Source organism: Sipha flava, unplaced genomic scaffold (assembly GCF_003268045.1).
Source record: "Sipha flava isolate LNK unplaced genomic scaffold, YSA_version1 17766_pilon_pilon, whole genome shotgun sequence".
Taxonomy (NCBI): domain Eukaryota; kingdom Metazoa; phylum Arthropoda; class Insecta; order Hemiptera; family Aphididae; genus Sipha; species Sipha flava.
In genome coordinates this window covers 1-10,510 of record NW_020272082.1, presented here as the reverse complement: position 1 = coordinate 10,510, position 10,510 = coordinate 1, and the positions used below count along the sequence as shown (strand labels likewise).

At 30.6% G+C, this 10,510-nt stretch overlaps 3 protein-coding genes across 3 annotated transcripts; 1 reads left to right on the top strand and 2 right to left on the bottom strand.

Moving 5' to 3' along the window:
* The first annotated feature begins 3,125 nt into the window (after positions 1 to 3,125).
* On the top strand, positions 3,126 to 5,468 carry LOC112680474. Its single transcript, XM_025550569.1, has 3 exons — positions 3,126 to 3,331; positions 3,852 to 4,066; positions 4,671 to 5,468. Exons 1-3 carry the CDS (start codon positions 3,154 to 3,156, stop codon positions 5,466 to 5,468), a joined length of 1,191 nt encoding a protein of 396 aa, XP_025406354.1. The 5' UTR covers positions 3,126 to 3,153.
* A 220-nt stretch (positions 5,469 to 5,688) lies between these two features.
* LOC112680473 lies at positions 5,689 to 6,305 on the bottom strand. The gene is made up of 2 exons (XM_025550568.1): positions 6,019 to 6,305; positions 5,689 to 5,935 (listed from the first exon to the last, which is right to left on the bottom strand). Exons 1-2 carry the CDS (start codon positions 6,303 to 6,305, stop codon positions 5,689 to 5,691), a joined length of 534 nt encoding a protein of 177 aa, XP_025406353.1.
* Positions 6,306 to 8,099: 1,794 nt separating this feature from the next.
* LOC112680472 (52 kDa repressor of the inhibitor of the protein kinase-like) lies at positions 8,100 to 10,468 on the bottom strand. The gene is made up of 4 exons (XM_025550566.1): positions 10,464 to 10,468; positions 10,184 to 10,392; positions 8,943 to 10,033; positions 8,100 to 8,807 (listed from the first exon to the last, which is right to left on the bottom strand). Exons 1-4 carry the CDS (start codon positions 10,466 to 10,468, stop codon positions 8,100 to 8,102), a joined length of 2,013 nt encoding a protein of 670 aa, XP_025406351.1.
* Between the last annotated feature and the right edge of the window lie 42 nt (positions 10,469 to 10,510).

Below are 10,510 nucleotides of genomic sequence, written 5' to 3'. Positions count from 1 at the left end.
TTATAATAATTAAGTTGGTAAAACATACAAATCATAATTTTCTTTAAACTTATTATAAATAACATTATTAAAATGTTAAGTAGACATTTCATTGATAACATTACGAAAATAAAATTTGTATAATTGTATAACTATAATGTTTTACTAATATTGAAATCAGAATGTTATCTGAACTTTGATAATAAATTAAATACTCAACGTTATTGTAGTAACATTTTCTTAAACTAATCAAAACATTGACAATATAATATTTTTCATGGAATATTCTTAAAACGGTAATCTAAGTTTATGTATGAAATATTTCAAGAAAAGTTGAAATATAACATTATGAGAACATCAAAATTATGAAATTGTTATCTGGGATCGAAATTTTTGTTCTGGATATCTATTACATTTTTCCGTATTTTTATTCAAAAAATTTAAATTTGACTAATACATATATTTGCGCATATATCTACTTATTTTTTGTCGATATTTAGTGGACAAAAGTCCCCCGAATTGCAGTTTTCAACCTATAATTAAAACCACTAGGTATTACCACCGTGGTAATATCACGGACAGTTATTGAGTATGTTATCTTCGCTGAAGACAGGTCCGGTACTCTGGTTTTATGGGGGATCAGCGGTGGCATATTTTGGGTGCTGATGGGCTAAACAATTATCTCGAATAACATATACAATTTAATTTGGAACTTTACCTAGGTACCGACCAATGCTGAACAGCAACTTGGTCGAGTACACTAGGCAGTAGGCTTGAGGTGGATTTGCAAAGCAAGTCGAGGAATATTTTCGATTTGCGGAGCATAATTAACATAAAGCACACTTCATACCCCCAGAATCTAAATAGTATGTGTGTGGATTAACGATAAAGTGAATACTAAATAAACAGAAAAACCAAAAAAAGCAATGTTAGTGAACTAACGGAAAAGGTCCTTTAATTTTTCTTTGTTAGAGAAATAAATATTAATCGATTAATTAATTGATAAATTGATAAATTAATTAATTGGGATCCCAATTTATACAATTTATTTTTTATTTTGTTCTAAATTTACTGACTAATGTATATAATTTTGTTATATACCTAACCTATATTTCGTCATTTTAAATAATTAAAAATAAATGTTATAAATTAGCTATTTACTAAATATGTTGTGGTTTATTTTAAATTTTTGGACTTTTGATGATTTACTAGTAATCGCTAATCAGTAATGACCAGTGTTAATTTTAGAACTATAATATGTTTGAATCTTATATTATGTTACAATCATACAAATATGAGCTCTAAATATAAATAGTAAAAAGTAAACAAATAAATTATATCGTTATTAATTATCAACTGATAAAAGTACCAACTGTCCAAAGTATAGTCCAAACTATCCAAACTATACCTAGTATTCTGCATTTCAAAGCTACTACTAGCATTGCGGTTTCAACAACGGTCTTTTCGTTGTCTCGTCACTTCGTCAGTCGTCGACCATTTAAAATACGTCCTATACGTCAAATAAGTGCTTTGTTATTTCAATAATTATGGCTGTTAATATTACTAAAAATCAGTTGTTAGTTTTTTTTCACAAAGATCGATTCATATAATTACAAATGTAAAACGTGTAATAAAGTCTATAAAACACCAAATGGAGGTATTGGAAATCTTAGAACACATTATTCAACACATTTAAAAGATCCTTCTGACAAAGTGGTTTTGGGTAAAAGAAAATTGCAAACTGTTTTGTCGCCGGCACTACCAAATACAGAGGTATTTGAAACTGATCCCGATGAGCCTCAAACTGTAGCTATTGTTTCTGTAAGTATTTTCAATATACCAATGTATAAAATGTATTTTATGCACCTACTCGTGTAAATATACATAGTTATTATATTTTGGGCATTAAATTAAATTTTGTCTTAAGGGACCAAGTGACACTTTTTCTGGTCATTTAAAAGTACAACAAACATTACCTAACATGATAATGAATATCAAATCTACAGAAGGTAAGTGAACATCATTTTTGTTTGAATGTTGAATTATTATTGAGATCATAACAAATTATTCACTACCTAGGTATTCGTTGAAATTAATATAGCTTTAGCTATAGGTATAGTTATATAAAATGTTTAGTTTAATTTAATACAATGTTTTTTAAATAATATTTTATAGATGGAACAAAAGCGGAAAAAATTACTAATGCCATTACATACTATATTTGTAAAGATAATGTGCCATTTAAGACAGTAGAAAGTGACGGTTTTAAAAATTTGATGCAAACAGCATGTCCATTATATAAAATCCCAAGTAGAAATACATTTACAAGAAGAGTAGATGAGATTTATGAATTTATTTCTTGTAAGTTTAAAGAATATCTGTCTAAAGTTGAACATGTAGCTGTCACAACTGATGCTTGGACTGAAATGATGCAAGTGAAGAGCTTCCTTGGTATAACTTTACATCTAATCAAAGATGCCAAACTTGAATCAAGTTCGTATAATACTACTTAAAACTAATAAAACTAATTTATTTTATGAATTGTTGTTGTAGAGAAATAAGTACCTATACTTTTAAATGACTTAATAAACATGCAAAGGTGGGCAATAATTAGTTAAAAAGTTTAAGTTAAGTTGTTTTAGTTTTATTAAGTTGTTTTCTCCCTCACGTGGAGTCACGCGCAACATTAGGTGCCCATACACGAGCGGATTTTATAACGGATTTGGTCTGACGGACCAAATCCTTAGGTCCTTGAAAGATTTGGTCCGTCGGACTAGGTCCTTTAACGTGTCCACTAACGTGAAAATAAAAGTCCGCTATTTTTCGCGGAGCGAATCCACCAGCGGACCATGTCCGCTGGTTAGTGGAGGAAATCCGTTGATTTTTATGCTGAGGACCTAGTCCGTTGGTCTTTCAAGACGTTCTGAAAGATCTGCGGATTTATGCGACGGACTACAACAGTTATCAGTTGTTACTTGTTATGTTATCACTCATCTACTATGAATTTGTGTTAATTTGTGTTATTTTATAATCATAAATTTTAAATAGATATACAATTGATGTCACATAATATTATACCACATTATAAGTTATAACATAATATTAAAATATATAATGAATAAACATAATATGCCTCCGAGAAAAAAAAAGTTGATAGCCGCTGCAGGATTACTAATGGTCGGGTACCATTATATCTCAAAAAGAAAAATGAGGCGTAAGTGGGTCAAAAACTGGCTTGCTAGAAGGGATTTGTTTGGTCACATGCCATTATTAAAAGAGTTGAATGAAAATGAACCAAATGATTTGAAAAACTATTTGAGGATGTCAAAACCAGATTTTGATCGACTCTTGGGTAAGTGTCTTACAAATTAAAATTATTCGCCATATTATTAGATTCTGAGCGATGCGATGAATGTATTGATTTTACAATGATGTGTGTTTTTTTTTTAAAAAAATTTTTGTGCCTGTCATCACCTTTTAGGACAGTAAAAGTGCTTGGATTTTCTTCAATAGTAACTTTTCTGATAGGAAAGTGAATCTAGTTGGTACTTTGGAGGGTCAAAAGTAAAAATTTCACACTAGTTTTCAAAAGCGCCGTGAAAAACAAAAGAAAAATTAAGGAAAAACCAGAATTTTTACGCAAAATCTGTTTTCGAGAAAATCGATTTTGGTTTTTACTGCAACTCAAAAACAAATGACCGTAGATACTTAAAAATTGTACTGAATGTTTATATTAGCATTTCCTATACACGATAAAATTTTGAAAATAATTTGACTCTTTTTGAGCTGTTAACGGACATTGTCAGTTTTCATTTTTTTAGTTTTTTTTTCTATAAATATCAATAAAATGTACAAATTTATTTTCTACTTAGATTTACTAAGACCACACATAACAAAACAGGATACAGTAATGCGCCAGGCAATACCTGCAGAAGAACGTCTTATAGCTACTTTACGGTTTCTAGCTACTGGCAGGTCATATGAGGACTTAAAATTCAGTACAGGAATTTCTGCACAAACTCTTGGTTCTATTATACCTGAGACATGTAAGGCTATCTATGAAATATTGCAAGACACATATATGAAGGTAAAAATAATGCTTTATTTACTTTATAATATTTAGTTACAATTTAGCAATGTATTATTAACAATGTAACAATTTGATAATTAAAATAATAATAAAACAACATTAAAATAAATAGGTACTTTATAGTTTCCCTCAGACTTTTGTATAGCAATTTGACAATTAAAATAATAACAAAATTAACATTATAATACATTTTAACCATATAAGTCTTTTCTTCAGACTTAAACATCAACAATGTCATAACACTCATGTAGTTGCCCCAGAAGCCCTTTGGCACAGACTTTTTGAAACAACAGTTCAGCATATATTTGCTGTTCAGGCTTCATTTTTTTCAGTTTAGCTGCAAAATTAATTCCCATTGCTTCGTATTCATCAGGCTTGTTATCGTTTTCAAGAGCTTCAGAACACTTTTTCATAAAACTAGAAACGCTATCATCCATCTTCTGTTTTTTAGTCTTTTTACACTGAATAGGTGATGACGGTATTTGAAAAACCTGAAATACAAATTTTAATATTAGTAAAATAATAATAATTTTTTTTAGCAACTGTAAATAATAGTTAACACAGTAAGTAAGAAAAATGTATTAATTTTATATTTTTATAGGTGCCTCAAACATCTAAAGATTGGAAAGAAGTAGCTAATGGGTTTAAGGATCGATGGCAAATGATCAACTGTGGAGGTTGTATTGATGGCAAACATATTCGCATTTGTCAACCTGCACGTTCTGGTGCACTATATTATAATTATAAAAACTTTTATAGTATTGTTCTAATGGCTATTGTAAATCATAATTGTGAATTCATATATGTCGATGTTGGAATACAAGGTAGGATATCTGATGGTGGCGTTATACAAGCAACAACATTTTACAGAAGACTACAGAATGAAACTCTTAATTTGCCAAAACCTACAGATTGTGAAGAAGATCTTAATTTTGTATTCATTGGAGATGAAGCATTTTCTCTAGAAGAACATGTTTTAAAACCATTTCCACAAAAATCCTTAAACTATGAAAGAAGGATTTACAATTACCGACTATCGAGGGCTAGAAATGTAGTGGAAAATGCTTTTGGTCTAATAGCAAGTAGATTTCGCATTTTGCAGACATCTATTAATGTCAATCCGAATGACACAAAGTATATTGTTTTAGAAATTTGCACACTTCATAATTTTCTTATAAAACACAATTCTTCTTATGTAAAACCTACATCTGAAAACAGTGAGACACAAGACATAGAAGATATTGATGTAAGTGGACGATTGTTTCCATTACAAAACTTTATTAATGCAAGAAATAGTTCAGCAGCAGCCAAAATAAACCGAAACAAGTATTTAGAGTATTTTAATGGAGTTAGAAAAGTAGTTTGGCAGGATGACATGATTAAAAAAGGAAAATCATAATTATTTTAAATAACTAAGGATATTTTTAATATTTTTACTAATTAATTAATAGGTATTGTACCTAATTATTATTATTTTTATTACTTATTACTTATTATTATTATTAATTATTATTTAGATTAAGAATATAGGTACTATATAACACTGTCATTGAGAGTATCATGTTATCTACTTAAACTATTATAAACACTTGCATATTGTTAAATTTAATAGTCACTGTCTAACAATTTAACCTAGTTTTCATTTTTAATTTGTTGAAAAAACTTACATTATTTTGACCATCATTTGTATTGGATACATCAATGTCAACATCTTTTTCACAACATTGTGAATTATTTTCAGTCAAATCTAAATTGTTACAGTCATTTTCTTCATCTATTTCATGACTATAATCGCTAGTACCTCCTAGGTTATCAATTGATGGAAGTGGGTCCATATCATTTGCAAAATATAAGAGATCATAATACCTTCAAGAATAAATTAATACACAAATATAGTACACATACATATTACATAAAATTGGGAACCTATGTAAAAAATTAACACTTACCACAATGTTGGAGTATACAGGTCATCTGTACCTTTTCCACTTCTCCTAGATGCTTCTACTTTTGCTCTTTCCTTTCTAACCATTCTTCTGATGTTTTGAATTTTAGATTTAACTTCTTTTACATTAGCACTAGCCAATCCTTTAGATTTGAGAAATTCCATAAGTTCATTATAAGCAACAGACTTTAAATTTTTGTTCTTATACTCAATAGAGCTTATTTTCCATAAACATGGTTTGGAATGGTACAACTCGATGAAATCTGTTGTTATAGATTTACTCCACTCCATGATTTATGCAAAATGTATTTAAATATTACTAAAAAAAAATTAGCGAGGTACACCAAGATTTAAAAATGATTAAAATATATCAAAAATCAAAATACAAATCATTAACGAACCATTGATAAGAGAAACAGATGATATTGTATGATAATAAAATTATTACTATCAATAAAACAAAAATTTCTTATCAAGGTCCGTGGTCCGCCGGACCTGGTCTTAGTCTGTGGCAAAGCGAGAGACTTGAACCGTTGGACTAAATCCGTCGGATTTTAAATCTGCCGGATTGAATCCTTAGAACACCACACACGATAGGACTTTTTAGAGGATTTAATCCGTCAGAGACCAAATCCGTTATAAAATCCGCTCGTGTATGGGCACCTATTGATAAAACGCTTTCACCTAAAATCGTTTTATTTGATTTTTGAGTAACATAGAGTAAAATCACCTATTACAAAAGTTATAGAGGATAATATTTTCAAGGGAAAAACCTATCAGTCTTATATTTTAATATTATTTGGCTTTGCCTGAAAAATATTATTCTCTTTCGATTTTGTAATAGGTGATTTTACTTTTAAGATTATTTAAAAACATAAAAAAAACGATCTGCGTGAATGCGTATTACGTACGTTTTGTCGATGTTGCGCGTGAGCTAGAGAGAGAAAACAAACAGTGCGCTAAGCCGCTGACATCTTCTATAATATCATTTATAGCCATGGAATTGTCGATCAGATTGGTTATTTCCTTGAAAATTATTTTTAGATTTATATGCGGGTAATAATGTACATACTATAATATTATGGCGATTAATCGCTAATTAGGTCGAGTCCCGTCGCGGTCGGCCGTCTCCTATGATGGATAACGATGATAATAGCAATATAAATAATATAGCGCGCCAGACGACTGTGGTTTGCAATGGAATGAAATGTTGGGTCGCGTTGTACACTTTTGTTTTTGATTTTTTACATTGTCGTCGTCATACAGAAGAAAAAACTGATTGTTTCAAAATGTTTTTGGAAGTTTCAAGTTTTCAACAGTTTTGGTAAGTAAAATATTACACTTGTATTATTTTAATTTTACTTATACAGCCATTTAGGTACCTACTTATATATCTGTTAAGGAGACGTGAACGACACACACATATTTTGTTGTCTCCGTCTTACAAACGTACTACGTTCTATGGTACTACATATCAAATTTACGTTCAGCAGAACCAATTGTGTGCTTTTTTTTTTTAAATATTATGCAGCTAGGCCGCTAGGGTCCACTCGCAGAGTCTGATTTGCTTTTGTTAAGCCTCGTCCAGACCAAAAAAAAATTGGTCGGAAACACGTGTTTCTGATATTGTTGTCGACAATGTTTCCGATTTCCCGTGATAAGCGTTAACAAATATTTGTCGACAACATGTTTCTGACAAATGTTTCTTGGTCTGGACCGAGCTTTACATATCTACTGTTTTTAAAAACATTTAGATTGTCTCGTCTGTGTTGGGAAAAGATGAGTTTATAATTTGTTTTGTTTTCATGCTGTATACAGAGTGCAGACCAATAGCATACCCAGGGCCGGCGCAAGAAGTATTGGCGCCCTGGGCGAAACCATGTTTTGGCGCCCTTACCCCCTCACACCTAGTTTGAGTAGTAATAAAATTAGTATGTATTTTGTATCATAATTTTAAACTTTATTACCTGATCGTATACCATTGTAATAAGATTACACATATTATATTATTAACGTATAAAATTGCCGCATTCCGTAAAATAAAAAATAAAAATATTAATTTTAAACTTATAACTATAATTAATATTAAAACTTAACTTTTCTAGCTTTTAATTCAGAAAACTGTTTGATTGCTTCTTCATAGTTTACTTTTTGGGCTAAATCATTTTCAATTGACAAAATTGCTAACAAAGAAAGTCTATCATCTGTCATCGAGGAGCGCAAATAAGTTTTTATTAATTTCAGTTTAGAAAAACTTCGTTCACCTGATGCTACAGTAACTGGAATCGTCAGCAATATTCTTAGAGATATCCATGTGTAAGGGAATATATCAACTAATTTCATATCGTGTATAAACTGGAGCGCTGATTTGGGGGATCCTTTGCCAATTGGTAAAAGTGAACTCAGATGTTTAAGTTCACTGTAAAGCTCTACGGAATTTATATCAGCACTATCTCCTTCCGAGAGTGCTCCATGCAGATCTTTACAGCATGCCAAAAGATATTCAGAAGATGGTAATTTTTCTAAATTGTACAGAAACCCCCATAACTGCTTATGATTTTCAAATTGAGTAAATCTTTCTTTTATAGATTCTCTGACTGTGTCTACAAGAGTGTAGAAAAATTCTCTTTTAAAACGTTCTTCAGCGCTAATCAAAAAATCTTGATCGGTGTTTTCATCAAAAAAAGTTTTTTTACGTCTTACTCGTACTTCTTTTATAATTGGGTCTATACCTAATGACTCTGCTTTTTCTCTTGAAGAGTTTGACGCATCTGCGTACCCTGTTTCTCGATACTTGTTAATTTATTTGACACAATTATCTAATAATGAAGACGCCATTTCTATATCCATTGTAAACCCTTGCATAGATTTACTTACAATATTTACTTGAAATAATAAATCATACCAAACATTTAATGAAATCAATACCTTGAAGTCAAGTAATTGATTGCCTAAACTGCTTGCTTCATTCCTTGTACCAGCATCTGCCTTAGATGATTCCGCAACTTCAATTAATGCATCGTATACTTCTTTTGTTTGATATCGAATTGCTTTTACACTGTCTATGCGACTCTCCCAACGGGTTGTACACAATGGTTTAACCGTCAAGTTAGGTAAGTGTGATTTTAGTACTTGCCAACGGTAAACAGAAGCCGAAAATAAAACAAATATCCGTTGTACAATTCCAAAAAGAGTGATAGATTCTTTGGATTGCGAGGCTGCGTCAGATATAACGAGATTAAGAGAATGACAACCACAGGGCATAAATGCCGCTTTAGGGTTTAAAGCTAAAATTCTTGCTTGAACACCTTTTTTATGACCTTTCATATTCGCGCCATTATCGTAACCCTGACCACGACAGTTCATTATATCAAGATTGTTTTCTTTTAGTGTCTTAAGCAATAACTCAGTAAGGCTTTCTCCAGTAGATTCACTAACTTCTCTAAAACCAATAAAATGCTCAGCTACTTGTAAATTGCCATTATTTTCGTCCACAAATCTTATAGTAAATGACATTTTTTCAGAATGGCTGACATCAGGAGTACAATCTAATATCACAGAAAAATATTTTGCGACTTGTACTTTTTGCTGAATAATTTCTAAAACTTTGGAGGCCATTAGATTTATAAGTTCATTTTGAATATCCTTACTGTAATAAGCCAGATTGAGTTTTTGTGTAGTTATTCGATTTAAATGTTCTTTCATATTATTGTCATATTTTCCTAAAAGTTCTACTAACCCCAAATAGTTTCCATTATTTCTTTCAAATAGTTTATCAGACGATCCTCGGAAAGCTAGATTGTGTTTGGATAAGTATAAAGTTATAGATATTAACCTTTCTAAAATACTTTTCCAATATTGAACTTCTGTATTCATTACTCGTTGCAGGTCATTATCAATACATCTACCAAGGTTTAATTTTAATTCACATTCGTGCCACTTTTTGTATGCAGTAAAATGCTCAGGTGATTTTTCATGCGAAATAAGTATTGTTGTCATATGTTTCCAGTCATTATTGCCTGTTGTGGATAGTGTACTATGAGAACTATTAAAAAGTTTGCAACAAAAACAAAACACCCGATCAATGCTTTTAGAATATACAAGCCATCGTCTTTTAACTTTTTCATTGTTGTCTAATTTTCTTATTTGGTAAATTTTAGAAAAATGACGATTATTTTCATCTTTGGGATAAATGTCTTCGTTTATTTCACGTGGTCCCATCTTAATAACTATGTCTATTAAGTTATTCTGTCTGTTATCTGGCCATAAATATGGGTCGAATAAATCAGGTTGAGAAATAAATGCAACGGATTTTGAAACATCGGTTACCGGTTTATCGCTCATCTCAACTGTTTTGTTCACAAATGCACTTTTATTACTATTAATGTCAATATCAAAATTATTATCATCACAAGGAAAATATGTTAAAGTAGGAGAGGTCAACGTTACTTCATTATTATGTTTAACATGAGTCTTAGAAATATTTTCATATATAC